The sequence below is a fragment of the Dermacentor silvarum genome, chromosome 6 (genome assembly GCF_013339745.2).
Source record: "Dermacentor silvarum isolate Dsil-2018 chromosome 6, BIME_Dsil_1.4, whole genome shotgun sequence".
In the NCBI taxonomy this organism is placed as follows: domain Eukaryota; kingdom Metazoa; phylum Arthropoda; class Arachnida; order Ixodida; family Ixodidae; genus Dermacentor; species Dermacentor silvarum.
In genome coordinates, this window is record NC_051159.1 from 108,674,516 (window position 1) to 108,697,141 (window position 22,626).

General features: G+C 47.8%; 1 protein-coding gene and 2 non-coding genes across 3 annotated transcripts; 2 read left to right on the top strand and 1 right to left on the bottom strand.

Annotated features, from left to right (window-relative positions):
- Positions 1–1,874: 1,874 nt before the first annotated feature.
- Positions 1,875–16,926, top strand: LOC119456819 (E3 ubiquitin-protein ligase MARCHF3). Its single transcript, XM_049668629.1, has 2 exons — positions 1,875–2,235; positions 16,417–16,926. Exons 1-2 carry the CDS (start codon positions 1,960–1,962, stop codon positions 16,918–16,920), a joined length of 780 nt encoding a protein of 259 aa, XP_049524586.1. The 5' UTR covers positions 1,875–1,959; the 3' UTR covers positions 16,921–16,926.
- On the top strand, positions 4,949–5,020 carry Trnad-guc (transfer RNA aspartic acid (anticodon GUC)). Its single transcript has one exon. It is a non-coding gene; the product is annotated as a tRNA-Asp (tRNA).
- On the bottom strand, positions 5,334–5,405 carry Trnad-guc (transfer RNA aspartic acid (anticodon GUC)). The gene has a single exon. It is a non-coding gene; the product is annotated as a tRNA-Asp (tRNA).
- Positions 16,927–22,626: the final 5,700 nt, after the last annotated feature.

Sequence of the window (22,626 nt, forward strand, 5' to 3'; positions counted from 1 at the left end):
CCACTTCAATTCGTATCTAGTCATCGAAAGGAACAATGTTGGTGTTGAATTCGTAATGAGGCTCGGACGGTTTTCTGCGGAAGCTAACGTAAGTAACTTCGTTTTCAGGCACGTACGTATAGCACCATATCTTTTTCAGTGATCACGGAACGCTTATTACACGCATAGCACCTAGAACATAACCTGGGCTGGTATTTTGTAGCGATGCCTTTCATGTAATAATGCCTTTCCGCGCTTATCGCGCTTTGTCAGTGGTCGGAGCGACGGTCCGCTCGCATTATCAACGGGATCAGCCGGCCGTGAGCGGTGGATGATAAGACTAGAGTAGAATAAGTCATAAAGCATGATCGGGAACTTCGCGTGTTGGCGCGGTTTGAGCTTATCACGAACCGAAAATGACGGCCCGATCATTACTTGCCAGACGCTCAGGTACGTGACCGAAGAGTCGGAGTTTGGCGCCTTCTCGTCGCTACGTTCATGTGTATGACTTCTTCAGGTCCTCATGTTATCATGGAAGATGTTGGGGCACTGCTCTTTGAATTATGTGTACGTGTCTCTGGGCACAAGGTTGATCACATAATCCTGGATGCGTCGGATCATAAGGCTTTCCGTCCTCTTACGATCGGCAATGAGTCATCAGTCAGCATTCCACGGAGCAGAAATAAATCCTCTGATAGGGTACCTCTGAGAACAGCATGAACAGCTTGCATCGTATACACAAGCCGCTGCCGCTGCGTCCGTCGCCGCACGTCAAGTTCTTCTAGCTCTTCATCGTCTATCAAAAATTGCAGGAGGGTGTTTATCGGCGGCGCCATCTTCAAAAAGCGCGCGCAATGCGATATGCCTCGCTACAAAATCGCGGCCCTGATAAGGCTTGACGTTAGGCCTTGTTATGTAATCGTAACAGGTATAAAGCGCTTGAACAGACGGGAGGACACAAAGCGAGCGCTAACTGCATTTGTTTTTTTAGAGTGAAACCTAGAGATGGACGTCACGCCTGCTTCTTTGCAATTTCCTCCGAGTTCTGATGTAGGTGCACTGCCGCTAGGCAGCTCATGTGGAGTGCGATAGTTAAGCACAGAAATAGATGACAAATTCGATTAGTCCAGCATGTGGTGTCCTGTGGTGGGCACGACAACACATTGTATGATGATGGTGATGACATTAAAGCATAGTAAATGCGTGGCCGCGCGATACGTCAAGACTCACACGATGTCGTCCTGAAAGGTAGACCGACAACTGAGCCACTATACAGACTGGGTAGGAGGACTATGCCCACCCCCACATCCCAAGCTGGCCAGAGAAGAGGTGGTGATGTTTCGGAAACTACAGACCGGCACATTCCTGCACGACACCCTGCTGCACGCCATGTATCCTACGAGCTACAATTACAACCTCGCCTTCCGCTCTGCGCCCAATACCTTCTACCACATGATATGGGAGTGGGCACAACCCATCGACACCACCCATCACCATGGAGCAGTGGAAGACCCAGTGGACAAGCCCTAGCCCTAGAGACCAGCATCGTCTTGTGAGCAGTGCCAAGCTATCGGCTCAGGCCCACGGCATCCTGGACTATAGGGACGCCGCCGACCTCGGGCGATTTCACCATTGGCTCATTTCTAGAAATAAAGTTTATTCCTTCTCATTCTTTCTGCGTTTAGTGTGCGCGCCATCTTCAGCAATCGCGGCAAGGTTGGGTGGTTGGTTGTTGGCATAGAGTTTCTCACTATAACACTAAACTCTATGGTTGTTGGCTGATCCCAGGTGCTATATGGCTCAACCCACTATACGGGAGGATATGCCACGAATTGGGCGGTAACAGAGAATCGCGGAAAGGACGCGCGCCATCCGCAGAAGATGAGGAAGAGGAGATAGACGGCAGCAGCCCTTGCGGGGCAGGGGTCGGACTGTCCCAGGGATGCGGCCACGCGGGCGCTAAGGGGCACGGGGGCGGCCATGGCGTCGTCGGAAGGGCGGCCCGAAGAGGCCTCGTCGCGTTCAGGCGGCGGTGGCGGCTGCGGCACGCACGATGGATCGGACAACGCGGACGAGACGTCCAGCATGGGCGAGTCGCCCATGTGCCGCATCTGCTTCCGTGGCTCTCGCGCCGGCAGCTTGCTGTCGCCGTGCAACTGCAAGGGCACCATCGGGCTCGTCCACAAGGAGTGCCTCGAGGAGTGGCTCTCGCGACGAAACACCGACGAGTGCAACATCTGCTCGTACCAGTTCAAGGTACGCGCCCTATAAATTGCATAGACACGATAAACTACGCTGCAACTCAGCATCGATGACCGCTTAAATTGTAAGACCGTGCAATGGCGGCCACACCGAAGCACCTGTCATACCTGTCATGTGTCACGACCTCATGACCCTGACAGGCAGAATTACCAGACCCTGTTTTACTAGATCAGTGTGAGCAAATCTAGATATAAAAGAGACGACAGTGATGAGCAGAACTTAACGTTTTTTTTTTTTCGATCAGCAGTTTTTTTTAGTACCTTCAATTATATGTAATACTAAAATTAAAGTTTGTAAAAAACTTGAAGCAAACGCTTTTTCAGCATTAGGGGATCAGCAGCCCTCTTTATATTCCTGCTATTTGTTAAGCTTCAAACGATGCGTTCGCAAATCGTGGATATACAAATAGGAGCGCATGCATGTTAAAGGCTTCATGTGATGTGGCAGCTTCTGCAGAGTATGCACGTACAGCCTCCCGCATTTCTAAGTATATCGCGCGATGGTCCATCACGCGTCATTTTAGCGCCTATATATAAGCGGCGATAATCGACGAGACTTGGCAGAAATACTCTCAAGTGCATTAAGCACTCTCCTGTGCAAGAGTCTTCTAATGCGATGTTCCTTCAGGACGACGTACGACCATATTATAGTGTTCTAGGGCCGACTATAGTTAAATAAATAAAAAAAAACCGCCCAAGCACTCCGTACAAATGGTTAACCAGCGAAGCTGAAACGTGCGGCCCCGGTGTTCAGCAGTGGGTTAATCCCTACGCTGTATTCAAGCGTTTCTCAATTATTCGTGACATGTTTGTGTTTCTAGTGGAACGCAAGCGCCAATGGTGCGCGGATGCTGCTAACCACGACGCCGCGCTAACTCGAGATATCGAACGCGTGCGACAACGGCGAGCCGAGGAAGCGGCGTTGCGGGCAGAGCAGCGTCAACGTGGCAAATGCGGGAACGCGTTCGCTAACGACGTCACTAACCGCGCTGCCAATGGCGCGCGCGCGCTTGAGGTGCGACGTAGAGAACGACTAACTGACGGCGCAGCCAATGGAGACGTTTATCTAAACATGTGGCGAACGGTTTTTCGTTTCGCCTAGTCATATACAGCTTTCGCTGTAAAATGCGGGAGGCTGTACATGTGCTGCTCAGCCTTCGCGCTACAACCAACCGATTTGCCTGTTGGGTGCGCTTCCCATCGTTGCAGAGCGAACTGTTGCTTGTACGTACCGTGTGTATTTCGCTGCGTTTCGTTAATTGGTGAGCAGCTGGTCTCTCGACCCCAATCTACATAATGGGCAGCGCCTCACCTCCTCCGCTTCTTCCCACCCGTTGTACACTTTCAAGGATGCTTCCATTATTTGACGAATACTTTTCTTCTAAAGGATGAACGTTTTGTCAAAAGGAATTGAGCATGCTTTGAAGATACGTGAGTGTACGGTGTAGCTAGAGTTTACTGCTGTAAGAAGCGAAACAGTATAACGAAAGGTATTTGCCAGTTTAAAACTGGCAGAACGTGCGATCGAACTTCCCAAATTGATTATATTTTCTATTTAGAATCAATCGCTTTAAACGACGCGCCGAAACGTGAATAGCAACCGTCCGAAAACGTCGCGATGAATTGCAACGCTATTCAAGAATGCAAACGTAAAATCGCATTCCGCGGTGATAACAATAGAAGCGCGTGAAACCGCCTTTTGACGGTAGTCGCAGTGACACTTGTTCATCAGGATGGAAGCGTAGGAACGGGAAAGCAGCGCGAACGACACAATTGAAAACGGTACGAAAGTTAACACACACACACGCACACACACGCACACACACACACACACACACACACACACACACACACACACACACACACACACACACACACACACACACACACACACACGCACACACACACGCACACGCACGCACGCACACACATGCACAAACACGCACGCACACACACGCACACACAAACACGCACACACAAACACGCCACACACGCACGCGCGAGCACGTGAAGACAAAACCAATGCTCTTCTGACAAGACCAATCAAACTACAGCCGATTTCAAAAAGAGCGCTACTAGACCAGCCCATCGTTTCCTTTCAGCTTCGCGAGATGGCAGCACCGCCGCGTGTCAATGGTGGTGTTGGGGTTGCGCCGGCTTATGGGGCGGCTGAAGGGGCTTTAGTGCAGACGCGTATGGAGGGGCTTTAGTCCACGCCAGATACTCTGTTAAAACGTAATTCCCGTTTCGTACGGATTAATTTACTATCATGTGCTTAACCGATTATTTTTGTAATAATGCAACGAAGCTTCTGCGCGACAGGTTGGTGCCAGTGCGCAAGGTGCGAAGCGTTGCGAGTGCGAACACTACCATCCGCTAAGCATAAGTTCAAGGCGTGGATTGCGTTTGCACGGACTGGTATTACCGTCGAAATCATTTCGCTTGCGTCTGGATATAACTGAAGGGATAATCTCTAACGACCCGCAAGTGTGCTTTGTTACTCTCAGCCGTACAATCCAACATCACATATTTAATGGTGGTGCTTGCTCAGGTGCTTGATAGCGTGTGTTAAGGTTAATAAAATTGGGGAAGTAGTAGTAGCTAAGAACAGACCACGATGAGTAAAACAAATATCACTAAAGGTACTAAAGATGCCCATTATAATTGATTAGGCGTGTTATTGCAATTTAACATAAGACCCAGCGTCTTCCTCGTTAGTATAGTGGTCAGTATCCCCGCCTGTCACGCGGGAGACCGGGGTTCGATTCCCCGACGGGGAGATTGTTTTTTTTTTTTTTTAAATAATTGTACAAGTTTATTTTTTGCAGGTACATTATGGTTAAAGCCCCAGTCAGCGCAAGAATTCTTGCGGTATTATGCGTGTTCTGCTGGATAAGCGGTGCCAGCACATTCATCGTTAAATGCGATCACAGGTGGTGCGTAGTTGCTTATGGTGGTTGGTACACATGGCTCTGTTTCCGTGTTAAACGCGGATCAGGCTGAGAATTCCGAAGTGTGGCCTACGGTTAATTGTAAAACATTAATAATTATATTTTGAAGTTAAAGACCTTTGTTGAATTCAGAAAAAAAAATCTCCCCGTCGGGGAATCGAACCCCGGTCTCCCGCGTGACAGGCGGGGATACTGACCACTATACTAACGAGGATCACGTTGAAATGGCACGGAATAATGAACCAGCATGTGACAGACATTATTCGTCATAGCAACCCGATTGGGCTAAATTATGATCAACATTTCCCAAGCCCACACCGCTGCTCTAGTTCCATCTTGTGTTGTTGTTCATGTGTATGCGGTTAATATTCCCCAATGAGCTGGGGTACTCGCCACAGAATGCTAACGCTTTAAATGAATCTAATCATTAACACGCTTTCATGCGCACAAGAAATAAATGTAGTATTATATATTACTGTAACTAAATTGCCTCATCGCAAGTAAAATGTTTATGTAAGATTAGAAAATATCTTTTGGGGGGAATTTTTAATCGGAGAACTGAAAACGCACTCGACTGCCGCCCGTTTTCCACGGCCGCCTATGTGCTGGGCCCGCCCTCTTTTGCCCCCGGCAATATGGCCGCTGCTGGCTTCATTCGCTCCCATAGAGTTATATAAGACCTTTTCATCGGGCGAGGAGGAAAGGGCACGCGACGAGCACCGTGGCGACGAGCCTTTCCTCCTCTCTGGCTTGTGCGAGCCGGGGCGGCGCGGCTTGAATGTGTTGCCGGTCGCGCGCTGCGGAACGATTTGGAGGTGTTTTAGCTAGTTCTGAGTGCAATTTACGGGATGTCAGTTCTTACGAGGTCGTCGGACAACCCCTGTGTAGCCTTTAGGCGCAGCAGTAGCTACGTATCTGGAGATTTCTCTTGGATGTGCAAAAATGCGACGCGCATCATCAGCTAGCCGTGGTGTGTGTATGTGTTGTGAACTATGTTGGATGTACCGGTTTTCATTCGACGAAGAGTTCTTGTGAAACATTTCCATCAGCCACCGGCATCGTTCTCACGCATATTAAGTCTAGTAGACTTCAATTCACTATGTCTACGTTAGCCTCCTGCAAGAGGCCGAAGGCTTTTCTCAACACAGCGAGCACTGCGGTTGGCAAACCAACATCATACACACAATATTGCTTCGTGCTTAGATCAGCATTGCCTTTTTTTGCCCTTTAAGGCACAATATAGAAAGGGGATCGCATAAAGAGAATCCAACAGCTATTTGTAAGTACGCAATTTCCGTAACGTGGGTGAATGCGTCGTAAATGAATGAACTTAAGAGACTGAAACAAAAAAAAAAGTTTTTGCGGCAAAATAAAACAGAACACGGGATAACAACGTAATAAGACTCCGCATGGTCGTGCCGCATGCTTGGAGCTCTTGGACCATACCCTATATAGAACAAACAGATATATAACACAGCATTTAGTGCTGCTAGCGGGCACTCGCACACTGCAGCTGGTCGTTCGACCACTCGAAAAGTGTGATTCACACTGTACGGTATGCGGTTAATATTCCCCAAACTATTTTATTTGTAGGCAGAAACCTTGCCCAGCAAACAAGGCAGTCGCCCAGTGTATCTACACATAACATCTTGAACCTTGTCAAAGTAAACAGCACGACTGATTCTCCAGCAGAACGCGGTACCAACGCTGTTAGGATCGTCAAATGTTTCGTAAGTACTCGTTGCAGCTAAACCAGAGCTTATAATTACAGTGCTGAGGATGCTGAAGTAAGGTAACATTCGTGAAACGAATTTTCAGAAATACCTAACTGATATCCGAGGCTGAATGTAAGCTCAAACAAACGCGCGCACCTCGCACTGGGTGCTCCGTCCGCCCTGATACCAGCAGTTACTACAGTCGCTTAATTACTTCAGACTGAGGTCCTCCTTGTTTACAATGGAAGTGTATGACGCCAGCGCGGCTTAGAAAACCTCTGTTTTCGGAGATATCGTAGACGGTGACTAGGTGGACGACAGGAAGCTTTGATCACAGCTTCAGAGAACATGCAAAAGCGTTTTCGGAGCTGATTAAGCTATGTCCAAACGGCGCAAGCAGCGTATATAGTGCTTAAAAATTTAATTATGGGGTTTTACGTGCCAAAACCACGATCTGATTATGAGGCACGCCGTAGCGGGGGACTTCCGGAAATTTAGACCACCTGGGGTTCTTTAACGTGCACCTAAATACAAAACAAAAACAAAAAAGAAAACACCAGTACGAGATCGACAGAGCCGAGTTAGTTATGGGCATAGATAACTGTAAAATATAGAGATAGAGGTTTTAATTAAGATATAAAATATCAAGGAGGAGTTAGGCAAAAAGCTAGAATGCTATCGATGTTGTAAAACCTGATTAGCTCAAGCAGGCTAGGGAATATTTGCTGCCGCTTCGTTTCAAAGCCACTCATGTCATTTGAAATCATTATCATCATCGCGTTTCTGCGAGAAGCTGTATTTTGTAACGATTCAACTACACATTTTCGCATCCTACCTGCCTTCGTGATAAGCCGTCATGCCCCACAGTTATGTCGGGGCGCGACGGATGATAACAAAAGAAATAAAAACTACGCTTTGCAAATTATGGTTTCTGAAGTATCACTATGCGGCTAATGCCGCTCATCTATACAGCAAGCCTTTTGTAGCAATGCGGAGGCTTGTTCCATTTATTATAGCACGCCGTTTCTTAATTTTCCGTACTCTCTGTTGACTATGCCTTGCTTTTCTATACTTTACTCCCCATTAAACTCCCTGTCATGCCGGGGAATACAATCGGGAGCAGTGTTTTCATTTGTTGTAAAGTAGTTTTTCAACAGTACGTAGAGTTATTACATCATGACGGCACGCATTAAGTATTGCTATATGGCAATTACAGTCGGCCGAAACTCATTATGGATACAAATAGAATTGCGCTCATGACGCAGGCCAAACGCAAGCTGCACGGATGTTTTTATGCTGCCTTGCATACGTGATCCACGAAAGTGGAGCGGCAGAACTGCTGCTTGCCAAGCTCAAGTTTCATTCTCAACCTCACGGTCCACATTTTGTGGGATCGGTGTGCACAGGAATGTGGCGCGCAATAGACCTTCAGCGTGTACCGAAAGGGCCTTAGTTACCGATGGCGACGGGCGCAATACGTTCTGTGCGCTTCCCACAAAACTCAGCAGACGATGTGCTGCTTTCGGGGCGCTGCAGCCATCACGTAATTTCATCCGGTGGCTTCGTCCCCAAGACTGCGTGTTCTCTGAGGCCTCCGCTCGCATATACTTGACCTGGGGGGAGGGGTCACACCGCGACTTTTATCTGCCAGTGAGGGCGATTAGCCTCGCAGAGGGTACTTTTCGTCGCTGGGGTGCGCGGTTACCAGCCGCGAACGCAGCCATCGCCGCTCTATTGCGTGACGTGCGTTGGCAGATGCCTACGAGAAGCGAAGTGGGGCTTCCGGCGTGACCTGGCTTCCTCTCGCTTTGAGGGTCGGTCACGAGCGCCTATGGCGATGGCGACAAAGTATACGTACGAGTCCTGCGTTACCTATTTCGTGCGGACTGCTCAGTTTGCTCGGCTGGCCGGTCAGAGGTTAACACTATACGCTGAGAGAACCACTGTGCATCCTTCTTTTCTTCCACTGGTTGCGGAAGTGTCACGGAAGCTGTGCGTGAGTTAACGTTCCTCGCACTGTCCACCACGGGGGTACCGGACTGCAATGTGCAGTCGTTGACTCGATCTTTCGTAGTGACCGCGGAAGCGCCGGTCATATCCTCGTTAAAGGCACTGTAACGGACGGCTTCAAGTACGGCACAGAAGACTGAACGATTTCCCCTCCCTCTATGGATGTTCTGTCAGGAACTCGTCACTGCCGACCGCAAATCGAGATGGGTCGCGTCATTTTCTAAATTTTCTTTTTCTTTTATTTCTCAGGCTTACTGCTGGTGAAAGTAGCTACAGCGACATCAACTGACAAATAAAAATGACTTCACAGTAAGGTATCGCAAGTGGTAAAAAATATTTCGCACATGGACGCAGATTGTGAAGAATGCAGCGGTTGGTTTTAGTTTACAGTGGACGACGGACGGGGCGTTTCGAAATTCCTCCGCCATGAACTGTAAAACCCCACTCAAAAAATTACTGTGTGAAAGAGCCGTGGCATTCGTTTAACCACAAAGAAAATAAATAAAAATTAGAAAGAACCGTTGTTTATTTCGGCACTTAAGGCAATGAAATTCGAAAGCTGCCGGCTGCACGTGCCTTCGTTGCAGAGGAAGTCATTCGTGTTATTTTTACGCAGAATCAGCTCTCAATCTGCATCTGCTCTAAATACGTATTTTTCTAGTGTGTATGTTTGCCGACTCCTGTTATCGTATGGCACTTTCAGTTCATTTTCACAGTAACTGATAAGTAACTGATTCCGTTAAATTAATTTTCCAGTTTCCAAGCTCGCCTTTATCTCTTCGTGTTGCACCCATCCATGCTGCTCCTTTAACTTCCCTACTTTTAGTGGTGTACTGCAGCACTGTCCGCGTGGCATATTGCTTTGTTTACCGACTACACTTCTCGCCCCAGTAATGTAACAGATCACTAGACGAGAAGATAAAGAAAGCGCTCCACAGCGTGCTCTTTGTTGCCCATTTGTTTAACGCAACGCAACGTACGAAAGTCTTACCTAAAGAGCAACAAAGTTTCGTAAAGTATTACGCCGCGTTACCGAGAGCGAAACTTTGTCACTTCGTTTTTCAGACTTTCGTTCTTTTTTTTTTTTTTTCCACGTCGTCTCCATTTCTTTGCATGCATTTTTCCTCCTCTGATTGGGAAATTTGACAATAGTCATCCGGTAGAACTTCGTTTTAACCTTCTAGAGACAGGAATGCACTGCTGCACAGATCATCTGTTTTGTCTCAAATCATCGGCCTCGCTTTTGATTGAAGTTAAAGCATGTGCGAAAGCACTTCCCATAACATTTCTTGCAGGTCGCTCATCTGGACATTTTTCAAATGCTCGACCCATCTTTGAACGCTGCTCGAGCGCATTCACGTGTCGGCACACGCAAGCTTATACCTCTTAGGAAATTCTGTATAGCTGAACTTAACTTTGCTCTTTCACCAGAAACTCTGTCACCGCGCGTTCACGTAACGAGTCATCATGCGTTGGCATTTTGTTTAGCCTATACTGATGGCGAGATTATGTGACCTGTTGATGCCAAATAACAATCCATGATTGCGGAAAAGGTGGTGCCACGCCTACCACAAAACAACCATGCCTGTGCGCTTTTCAGACCTTCCTATACAGAAAATAGTTACAACTTTCATAAATATATACAGAAAATCATAACTTTCAGAAAGACCCGAGCTGGTAATACTTCGCATTTGTATATGACCGTTGCCTCGTTATGTTCTCCTGCGCCACTTATGCATTAGGAGCTCTGGGGACAACAAGGGAAAAAAAAAAAAAAAAACAAGGGAACAAAAGCTCCTCCAAACCGAAGGAGTCGGAACGCACTATAAGACTCCTGCAACAATTGCGCTATGAACTGACTAGAGTTCACCACTTACATGCCACGAAAGCTTTTTTTTTTATTGCTATTGTTTGATGACAATGCCGTAAGAACTCTCAGTGATCATGCATGCGTTTTCGTTATCTCTTGGAATAATGCGTGCGTGGCAGGCCTCGGCACAACGCTCCGATTATCGGTGGCGTCGCATCGGTGTATACGCTTCATTCTTAATACTGTCACTCCGACAAAGCCGGCTTCCTCAGGGCGGAACGAAAAGGGCGCAGCCTTCGGTATTGAGTAAAAAAGAAAATAATGAGAACGGCGTACAATCAGCGTCATACTAAACCCGAACATGATTTCAGCGCCATTTTGCTTCTGCTGCGCAAGGTTCTGGAGATTTCTTGTTAGAGTACGTGCCTTGAATGGTGCTAGCTTAATGCCTCTTCTTTCCAAAGCAATCAATGTTTGCTCGTTTGAGCGCGTGTTTGTTAATATTAAACAGCTATAGATGTGTTTTCATTGTTCTGTTTAAGTCTGATGGCGGCTGTAACATCGTCGGTCACGCATTGTAACAGTGCTCCATCACCGCCCGGGTTAGACGCGACAGCCAGTTCAAAGGGAAGCATGCGGAAAGACCGTAGCGGCTGACGCTGTGTAAACATTACTTCTATTGCTTTAAGCGCTTCTCTGTGACTCTGTAGGCTCGTGAGCAAGAACACCGCAAGAAGGTTGATTCTGAAGTCTGAATGATGTGCCTCGGTTGCCTAGCGGCTGTGTCTTTCTGTTCCAGAGCTCGAGGTCACGGATTCGATTCCCCGAAGTAGCGGTCAAGTTGCGATGCGGGTGGAATGCAAGATGGTCTTATACTTAAGATGCTCTACATGAGTTAAACTCCAGCTAGTCGAAATCAATCGGGAGTCATCCGCGACGGCGTCTCTCACCGCCACTCTGCTGTGCAGGTCTGAGACGTAGAGCCCAATCTGTCATTCAGAAACCGGGCTGAGTCAATCCGAACCGACGACGCTTGCATGAATGTGCCGGGCTGAGTCAATTCGAACCGACGACGCTTGCATGAATGTGCCGGGCTGAGGACATAGTGGCCTGTATTGAGGCGAGAAAGAACCACACGGGAGCACGCCGCTTTCATCGGTTCCTGTTTCTTAGCGGCCAGCTGGCCTACAAGCCCGCCCGCTTTTACATTCACATTGACATTGGGGGTGGCTCAGCCACCCCCATTGTGCAGGCAGCTTTACAAGCCTCGCCCAAAGCCCACTCATTCTGACCAGTCATGGTTTACGGGAGCAAAGGAGTGATATTTCAGCAGGACGAGAAGGCTACACACGCAATGTCCTTGAATGAGCAAACCAAACCGGACTGGCGGTGGTATCGCACATGTGTCTACAAACAGGAAAGTGATTTCGACTGGAACTTCGTCGTCAGTATGTCCGCGAAAGCATGCAGCTTATGTTACAAGACTCGCGCCGTGAAAGAACGCGTGAGAAATGAAAGTGAGAAATGAAAGTGAGAAATGAAATAAACTCAAGGCGGTTACTGCACATGCATTGCAACGGGGCCAACCATTATATTTCGTTTTCTTTTTGTTTGGGTTCCTAAGTATGCCCCGCTGATGTAACTATCAATAGAAGAATGTTTGAATTTTTATGTTACATAAGGTCGACATTGTTTACACCGCGTCGTCAGCAAAGCGTTGAAGTCGTGCAGTCACTAATTCAATTTCCCGCCAGCCCCTGCTACGGCTTGGTCCCAACATAGCCATAAGTATACAGTGCTACTTGTTAGTGCGAGAGTTAAATATATAGTAGCTCAGAACTGAGACGAGCAAGAAAGTGGCGCTGTATTGTTTGGCTACTAACTAATGTTCGGCTACTATACCCACTATTCACGAAGCGATTACTAGGCTGCAGCTGCTCGTATAAGAGCAGGCACCGGACAATCTAGACAGAGACCATATATACTTAACGAAGATGGTCAGCCAATGACAAAGGGTTCTTTAAAAATAAAACCTCCGTGAATTCGGCCCCACAGTTCCGTCTTGCGTGCACCCTCTAAGCGCGCCGCACCAAGTAGCCCCAAGTAGAATTAAAGATGAGGGTAAGGGAGAGTAACAGGAACAGCAGAATCACCGTTCGCTGAGTAATTGCCCCAGGAAATGCACCGGAAGGCGCAGTCCAAGGCGCACAAACGACCGCTGGCCCTCTTCCATCTAACCTATGCGACATGCGTAGACAATAACGTCCGGCTCTGATATAAACACACAGTATAGGCACTTGCACAACAGAAGCGCACATAAATGGGTCTAGTGTCTTTTGACTGTCTATTTAAATCGTGATCCTCCTCGCCAGCAGAGAGCGAGCACAAACGAAAGGAGAGGTTTAGAATATCGTGTGACGAAGTGTGCCGCTGTGTGCTCCGGTTTTTGTTTTGCAAATCGAGTGTATACGAAACTCGGCAGCTAGTGCGCGCTGCTGAGACATAGTGTGCTTTCGGACCTCTCGTTGCCCTTTGTTTGCGACGTGCGCGGTCGCTTGCGGTGTGTACGCATAACGCGAAAACACTGTAGGTTCGAAAAACAAAAACAAACAACAAAAACCAACAGAAGCCCATCAGAAAAGGAAGGATGTTCTGCGATCGGGGAAGAACAAATCACAGCGCACTGTATTTAGGAGTAAATGAGTGAGAGAGAGAGAAAATAAAGCATCAGCTGATGGTCACACGAAGACCCGTCTACTGTGGGCAGGAACAATGGAGGTCCGACTTTGCTTGTCGGAAATAACAATGGGCTTCTGGTACAATGGCCTCAGGGCTAATGCCTTGCGGGTAATCTTCAAGCGATTAAGGAACCGGACATTCATGGCTAGAGGAAGATCTTTATGTTGCTTTTTTCCGCGTCCTCAAGACCCCTTGTTTCTTTCAAAGACTGACGACCACTTGGATGGACCTTTAGAGCCTTCTTAACACGTAAGCAGCCACGCGTGATAGAGACAGAGGAAGAGAGAGATAAAAGTAGGCTACTTACAGTACTGACGTGTTCCTGAAACACGTCGCATATGTTTTCTTCCTTAAAACAGTTGCTTTTACAATAACTGTTCAAGTCCTACCGATCCTGTTCTGAAACGGACCATGGTGCCCTTTTATAGCGACTAGCTCCCTATTCGTAGCCTACTTAAGCAACTTTGAGTCTGTCATATATCTACCCGTCGTGGTTGCTTAGTGACTATGGTGTCGGGCTGCAGAGCACGAGATCGCGGGATCAAATCCCGGCCACGGCGGCCGCATATCGATGGGTGGCGAAATGCGAAAACACCCGTATGCTCAGATTTAGATGCACGCTAAAGAACCCCAGGTGGTCCAAATTAATCCGGAGTCCCTCACTACGGCGTGCCTCATAATCAAATCGTGGTTTTGGCACGTAAAACCCCATAATTGATTTGTTTATCATATATCTACCTGGTCTTTTTAAGCCGCTCATCCAAGTCACCTATGTCGTCTACTAGCTGGGACCACTGGGTATGGGCCCGAACAGATAACTTACACTCCATAATTACATAACATAAACATAATCATGAAAATCTCTACGAATAATGCATTTCCCATCAGGAAGAAAAATATAGAAGGGAGCATTATGTCACGCAGCCAGCTTCGGCAAGCGAACGCTTCGTGTAGCCAGCAGTGGTGGCCCAACACGTGACCTCTTGCGTCGAGATCACGGAGAATCGAGATTTGCCGAGACGTTTGGCTACCGGCAGTTTTTATTCGGTACGCGCTCGGCCGGCAGCTGCTCACATACAGGAAGGAAAAAGATTGTTCCTTGTTTTGCTTTGTTTTCTTGGTTCCGTTTTTGTTTATTTCAAGAGTTTCAAATGGTTTCGAATGGGCATTGAAAAAAAAAATCAACCGGGAGTACTAAAACCTACCGCGTGCTCTGACGTATCCTCCGTGCTGTGACGTTCTTATCACGTGTTGGGCCACCACAGTCGGCGACGATCGCGTTGCGGTATGCTCCCTCCTATACTTTCCTTCCTCCTTGTTTCCCATCACGAAATTACATATGCAACACCACTTGAATGCTAATTGAATTAACGCAGATAATCATCCCCAAAGGATGTGTTGTAGCTGACGGTCTCTTCCTCTAAGCGGCTGGCAGTTTTCTCTGAGAAGTTCTGTATCATATATATATATATATATATTACTGATGATGTTAGCAATGCTTTACCAATGTTGTTACCAAATGCACCAAGCTTCATGGCTCGCAAGCGCGTGGTAGGGAAAAATTAATTATTGTGGACCTGTTGAAGACCTCACGTGTTGACATACTTTCTTTCTTTTTTAATTTTTGGTGGAAGCTTCGCCTGCAGACACTTCTGTTGCAGTGCATGGCAACTTATCGAACGCCACGCTGGCACATTTGTACACACGCGTTAGTGTGAGGCTTTAAAGAACGTGTAAAAAATAAGCGAGAGCAACGAGGTAAAACACCAACAATTTGGAGAAAAATCTACGCAGGTAACTAATACTGCAGCCTGCAAAATGTAGATAAACAACGCGCAAACAGAAAGTAGAGAGCGCTGTGGTGTTATCGCAGAGCGAATATTTTTTTTAAGTAAAGAAAGATAAAACGAAAAGACTCCTCAGGATGATAACTCCAGCACCATGAACCACGACACGCTGAGCTGATATATTGGCATTGTACGCTTTCTTGCCTGTGAGTTAAGTTTGTCCCGAAGGTGGTAAACAAGGCGCCCCAACGATGCCCGTCCACTCAACGCTGCCTTCAATATTTAGAGAGGCAAAAAATGCTAATAAATGGTATGCTTGTTATCGATGATAACCTTGAGCTCGGTGCTCTAATACATCTACCTAAAACAGTGAACTATATCTTCTTTTAATACCAGCCAACGAACCGGAACATACTACTGAGCAGCGTACAGCGCTTTAGAGACACTGTTCTTTATATAAAAGCGGAGGTTTATTGATGTTGAAATATTTGCCTACATTATTACATACTATATTCTGCCAGGAATGGGGAGATTGGAGACAAAGGCCCTAGAAAAAGGAGGGCAGAAGAAATTGAAAAAAAAGAGAAAAGAACAAAAAAACAACGAGAAACAGCACAACTTTATATCTTTATTTCGCTTTAGAGTCCAACTAATCCAAACATATGAGTCATTTCTACTCACTGCTGGCTTTGTGTACACGATGTACAATAAAGAAAAAAAAAGCTGCCGCACATTGCCCGAGGCGAAAGGGACTCTAAGACAACAAGGCGACGCCACCATGTATATGAAAAAGATGGTATGATAAATACCTATAACTGAAACACAGCTTAGTTCTTTTAGTTCTCAAATATTTCGTGCGTCGGCGGCCCGTGCTGTCTTGAGGTCCCTTCGACCATGGGCATCCAGTTGCAGCTCCATTGTGCGAGAATGTAACGAATAGAGTTCGAATGTCAGCTTGAGTATTGAAAAGCAAGCAGTTGATTCCGAGTAATCAAAGAAGAAATCGAGTGCTTGACTTAAATCGATAAAAAAAATAAAATACACGCGCAAGTGCAATGCTAATGGTTGCGAGGACTCGTGTGCGAACACGCACTATCACGTCTTAAGTCCCTGGTACATTCATCGACTGAGGGGGCCACCCACGTCTTCCACACTACCGCGCAGGTGGAGCGGACTCCGAAGAGCATCTGGGACTGGCTCCGCGACCCGAGCAGCCGGCCGAACCGCTGGTACATCCTGGTCGACATGTCCCTGTCCCTATTCGGCGGCGTCATGCTGCTGGTGTCCGCCTGGCTGTCGGCCGTCGAGATGATCAGCGGCATCTCGTCGGTGCTCGGTTGCGTGCTCATCTGCATCATCGTGGTGCTCGCGGGGCTCATCTGCATCGCCGACATCTACCTCATGGTGCGCCACCACCACCAGGCGCTCGTCCAGTGGCGCCAGAACAACTGGGGCGTCCGGCTCGTGCTCCCCACCGGAGTGACCGAGAGCGCCGTCCCGTCGGAAACCAGAGGTCCACCGCCGCCGCCGCCGCCCTCGGAGCCACCTTCGATGCCGTTGAACAGCACCGGCACCGCCGCAGCTACCGCGCCCGCCGCCAACACGACGACCACGACGGCGCCCCCCCAGCAGCAAGATTCGACGGCCACTGAGAACCCCGTCGTGTGAAACTGCGACGCAGCAGGGGTGGTCTCAATACGTACCGTGACGTCGGACGCGTATTGGGCAGACGGCTTAACTCTCATCAGATTCATGTAGAAGCCGCCACGCGAATGCGTGACCGAGTCATCCTTGCCACACGGTGCCAGCGTATGGTACGGAACTGCAGCGGTTCAATGGCTTGACGAAATTTCGGTGGACGCTGGTTAGTGCGCAGCAATATTACCTTTAGGCCTTCCGACGACGTCTGTCTGAATGGGCTCGCTCATGCGTGGACGATGAGGGATGGTGTAGAAAGAGAAAATTCGGGAGGAGAAAATTAGTTCCGGGACAGCTTGCCGCATTATGGAAGACAGAGCCCCGAGTAAAGCCGCACAACGGGAAGTGCTTGAGACAAATTCGTGTCACTGTACTAAAGCGAAGAACTGGACGAAGAGGATGCTGTCATGGATTCTACTGTGCCAAAGGAATACGGAGGGAAATGCATTGGTTGCTTAAGTGCAGGCTCTCGGAAGCTTGTAATGATCTGACAGCAGAGCTGCATAAATTACGGAAGAGAAATTATTGTTTCACGCAAATAAACTATTCGGGTAAGCCTGCCCTATAACAAAGTTGGTGTCACATTGTTGTCAGACAAAGCGATTGGTTCTATTGTAATGTACGGCTTCTGTTCCAATTGTTGTCTCAGAAGACGACGAGCAAAAAAAAAAAACGGTTCAATAGTATTAACTGCAAAACAATACAATGCCTACAACCTGCTGTCTACGCAAACGTTACTCACATATGTTTATTATTAAACTTCACGCACATCGTATACAAGCATCTGTGCTTCAACCTGTGTGCCGCGTCTGGTCGTCTGAGCTTCTTGCTCTTGACAGGTCTTCTTGCCTCTGTCTCATCGCGTGCGCTTATCACCGTTCATTGGGCTCCACCTCCTTTACGCATCGATTTGCGGCTACATTCAGGTGTCTTGGCGCTGCTCCTTGCTATTACGACGCGTGATCTCGACGCTAGGTCGCGAGAAACTTGTAACGCGCGGTCATCTTTCTGTGCAAATGAAAGGAGAGGAGGCGAAGCGTATGCCGTGACCGCGCTCCTGAAGATAGTTCCACAGTCTCATAGTGTTTGTTTAGGCTGGGTAACAGAAAACAAACATCTTCCTTACTACAACGCTTATATTAAACTTTGACGTAGAATACACCACCCAGCGCTAGAGGTAAATGCTATTGTTTCAGTTTACTCATCAGCGAGGAGGTAGGAAAGAAAATAGACGAGGGTATTATATCACGCAACCAGTCTTCTCACGCCTCCCGCCAACTCTCCCTGAAGCCAACCACTTCGCTTTCTCTCTCAAAATGTTGGCCGAACACATGACCACTTCACTCGGCAGACTCGAGGCCCGGTGTGCTTGAAGGTCCGGTAGGTTGCTATGTTGTCTATCATCATCATCAGCCTATATTTATGTCCACTGCAGGACGAAGGCCTCTCCCGGCGATCTCCAATCACCCCTGTCCTGCACCAGCTGATTTCAACTTGCGCCTGCAAATTTCCGAACTTCATCACCCCCCCCCCCCCCCCCTAGTTTTCTGCCGTCCTCGACTGCGCTTCCCTTCTCTTGGTATACATTCTGTAACTCTACTGGTCTACCGGTTAGATTACATGGCCTGGCCAGCTTCATTTTTTTCTGTTTATGTCAATTAGAATATCGGCTATTCCCGTTTGCTCTCTTATCCACACCGATATCTTCCTGTCTCTTAATGTTAGGCCTAAAATTTTATTGCGATAGCAATTATATGGACACTTCAACCGGATTTCTGCCGTCGCCGTCGCCGTAAGGTTCCGTATAAAGTCCAAGGGCGATAAAATCGTCGCCGCGTGCCGCATGCGCGACTGAAAGCGAGCGGGGGACGCGCGCTATCACGGAGCGCGAACGCACGGCGGAAAGCAAGCGCGACCGTCGCGCGAAAGTCCGTGGGGTATGGGAGGGAGGGAGGCGGGGCGACGCTGTGCTGCTTCACTAAATGCTTATCTTGCAACCGGGCGCAAGGGGAACTGGCCACTCAATCTCCCACGCGAAAGCAAGAAAGCGGGAAGGCATCGCGGGAGGGAGGCAGCGTCTCCTCTGCACAACTCCTCTGCACTTTGCCCGGCGGTGCCGGTCGCCCGCACCGTCTCTTATCTCCATACTGGCTCTGACCTTTGTATACGCTGCGCATTCGCCACTCAGTTTCCGTTCAAGCGATAGACCGCGCGAGCCTTCGCCCGCTGCGGCGGCTGCGCTTGCTGCCAGCGTTTTGACAGTCGTTGTCTGCGGCCATTCTGTGTGATCTATTCATGTTTGCTTGTGCGCGCTGACACTACGATTGTTAATTCAGTTAGTAAGCGAATGTGTCCAAGTTTATGCAGCCGATAAAACCACTATCCCTACTCCGAATAGCTCTCTACTAATTTGCTATCGCAATCGATGCTTCGCCTTTCGGGCGAAACTGCGAAATTTTTTTCGTTCCATCGCTCTTTGTGCGGTCCCTAACTTGTTCTCGAGCTTCTTTGTTAACCTCCAAGTTTCTGCCCCACATGTTAGTACCGGTAGAATGCAGTGATTGTACACTTTTTGTTTCAATGACAGTGATGTAAGCTCCCAGTCAGTTTTGGGCAATGTCTGCCGTATGCACTCCAACCTAGTTGTATTCTTCTGTGAATTTCCTCCTCACGATCAGGGTCACCTGTGAATAATTCGCCTAGATAAACGTACTCCTTTACCGACTCTAGAGGGTGACTGGTAATTCTGATTTCTTGTTCCTTTGCCAGGCTATTGAACATTATCTTTGTCTTCTGCATATTAATCTTCAACCTCACTCTTGCACTTTCTCGGTTAAAGTCCTCAATCATTTGTTGAAATTCGTCACCAATGTTGCTGAATAGGACAATGTCATCTGCAATCTGTTGCCTGTAGCCAACTGCTATGTGCACATTTACTGCCGATATGCTTGTGCAACTTCGGTCGTTTATTGCCACACGTACATTCATCGTCTTCTTTGCGAAGTGCAAGTGCGGTAGCCGCACGTCGCTGGTCTCGTTCATTGGAGCGCTGGTTGAAGACGCAAAAATTTACTTACCGCGACGTGATCACCTGTTGGGCCTACTTTGTTGTGTTCAATTTTGCCTGGTGACGCTGCCTCCTAGTTCTTTCCTCCGTTGGGATGATTGAGTATCTGCTCCAGTAAACCATTACATAAAACGATGTAAAACTCTGTCGCACTACTTGGCGCAGAAACACTTGTGTGGTAGTCCCATCCCTCAGCTTTTCCCTTCTTGCCTCATAGACTTTGCCGTTCGAGTTTAATATGCGTTGTACTTGTGTCACTTATGACAACTCGGAATAAAATGCGAAGACCCTACTCTGAACTGATTCTCCAAATACGTACTTCTGACGGGGAGACAAGACAGATGCAACGAATTCGAGTTGAGACTGGCCAAAGGTTAGGTAAGGCAATTTACGAACATCGTTAGTAAAATTATGTAATGGCGGCGTATGTAATCTAAAGCACTCGAAGCGTTGGTGCATACGGACGTCATGTGCGAGGACCCCGAAAGGGCCAGAGTGAGGTTAACACCAAGACATTTCTAGTGTGTACCATGAAAAACTATGCTGTTATTCAAGTAATACAAGAACCGAGAAATAAGGGAGAAGGAAAGGCAAGGAGGTTAAGTGGACTTTGTCCAGTTTGCTACATTACACTTTGGAAGGGAGAGTGATATAAAGAGAGAGAAGACACGAATCTTGATTACACTTTCACAGGCACTAAGCCAGGTGCTGTGAGGCAAGGCTCCCGAGACCTTTGCTTCTGTAGCTGGCCTATCATCCAGTCTATTCAAGACACATTGGAGAGTGTGGTGTTGTTTATCGAAGCCATATAGTGGCATTTATTTAGTGACCACAGAGACCATGGCCTTATGGTCGCTACAGTACACCGCCATAGGTTGTACGGCAAAGGTTGGCACTAGGGAGCCTACATGTAAGCGCTTGCATGTAGGCTCCCTAGTTGGCACGTTCTTCCTAAACACTTCACCAACGCCGTGCGCGTTCGGTGCGAACGCGGGCAAACCGCCGCTGTCGACAACAGTTCTGCGCGTTGCTGGTGCTGCTACATGTCCAAGTTTATACAGCTCCTCAGAATTTGGAGAATGACAGCCCATAAACAAATGCCATGAAACAAAACACCGGCAACGCAAGCCTTTTATGTTAAATCTTCTCAGACTGTGATTCAGTCCCCAGTTCCCCTTGCGCCCGCACACGCAGTCTAGGGTGCCTCGATGCCCTCCTCGCCCACCACTCTCCTTCCACTGGAAAGTCACGTTTTCTCTCCGCCGTGCCTTCACTCCCCGTGAAAGCGCTTTCACTCGCACATACAGCATACGGCCAATGCGAGTCTTTTTTTCTACTGCCGGACGCGACCATCGAAGAGTGAGCCCTTAACAGTTCCGCTGTAAAAAGCATAAAGAATTTCAACATTAGGCCTTTGTGGGCAGTTGCCAAAAATGCTAATTAAATATGCAGACAAATCTTGCATTCTAACCAGAGCAACCATTGAGGCTTTTAAATAAAGCGTATAGGCTGTGATCATGTCCCTGGTAATTTAATATCACACGATTTCTACCACACAGTTCCAGGTATTAGGATTCCCGGCACCAGGGGTGGATAATATTTGGGAGACGTAAATCCTGAGTTCCCGATCATGTCCCTGGTAATTTAATATCACACGATTTCTACCACACAGTTCCAGGTATTAGGATTCCCGGCACCAGGGGTGGATAATATTTGGGAGACGTAAATCCTGAGTTCCCGACTTCACCGAGCTCCGACATGCACTATCAATGCGACGACGCCGAACTCAACCGTCGTCTTCTCGATTTCCCACCTGCGCCCACGTTCTTCAACGCTAGAGCTAGGCGGGAGACGCGCACTTGCGTCCCTGTGAAGATGCCACCTTCAACTTCGTTAACGTCACGCTATTTTACTCGTATAAGAATGACGTTTTCATGATGAGTACCGCGACGAATCCGGAGAAAGAGCCACGTTTAATTTCTATACTTTGAAACTTATATAAATTGCCTCTTATCCGCCCGTTGTCAGTCATGCTTCGTGAAAGCATTCCGTGTGAGCGTTCAAAGCTTATGTTACAGTTAATAGATAGTTTTAGAATAGGGGCCCCAAAAGTTTGGCGCCCCAAAGTGGTTTGCGGGTGTTAGCGTTGGGGCATGCAGGACTGAAAAGATTTAGAATAGGGCTTTGCGTTTGCTAATAGCATCTTGCGCTTGCAGCGCCATTATGGTGTCAAAGAAAAACTATTATAAATATTAAAATAAACTATACCATTTTATGATAAGAAGAGTAATTTGACTTTCGTGGTTTTGCGTTTAATTACAATTGAGAGGTTTTTCTATTAGCAGCAAGCGATTTGTTGCGCCTAATTTTGAGTAACCAACTTTACGTGCCTTCACCAGCCAAGCTAATCCACGTTAGGCCTACGAGCCATCAAATCGACAATCGAATTCACAATCAGCGATGTCTAACGAATCCATCTTCATTACACACGTTAGTTGAGAGAAAGCGATAACCACAGTCACTTCTCCTAGCTTACGAACTTCACGCGTTACAACGAATCGAGCCCAGTTTGGTACTTGGAGAGCCGTCGCTTCGATGAGTGCCGCCAT

Coding starts and splice junctions, on each gene's coding strand:
- LOC119456819 (XM_049668629.1), top strand. CDS start 1,960: ATGGCGTCGTCGGAAGGGCGGCCCGAAGAGGCCTCGTCGCGTTCAGGC. Junction 2,236..16,416: donor TCTGCTCGTACCAGTTCAAG/GTACGCGCCCTA, acceptor ACTACCGCGCAG/GTGGAGCGGACTCCGAAGAG.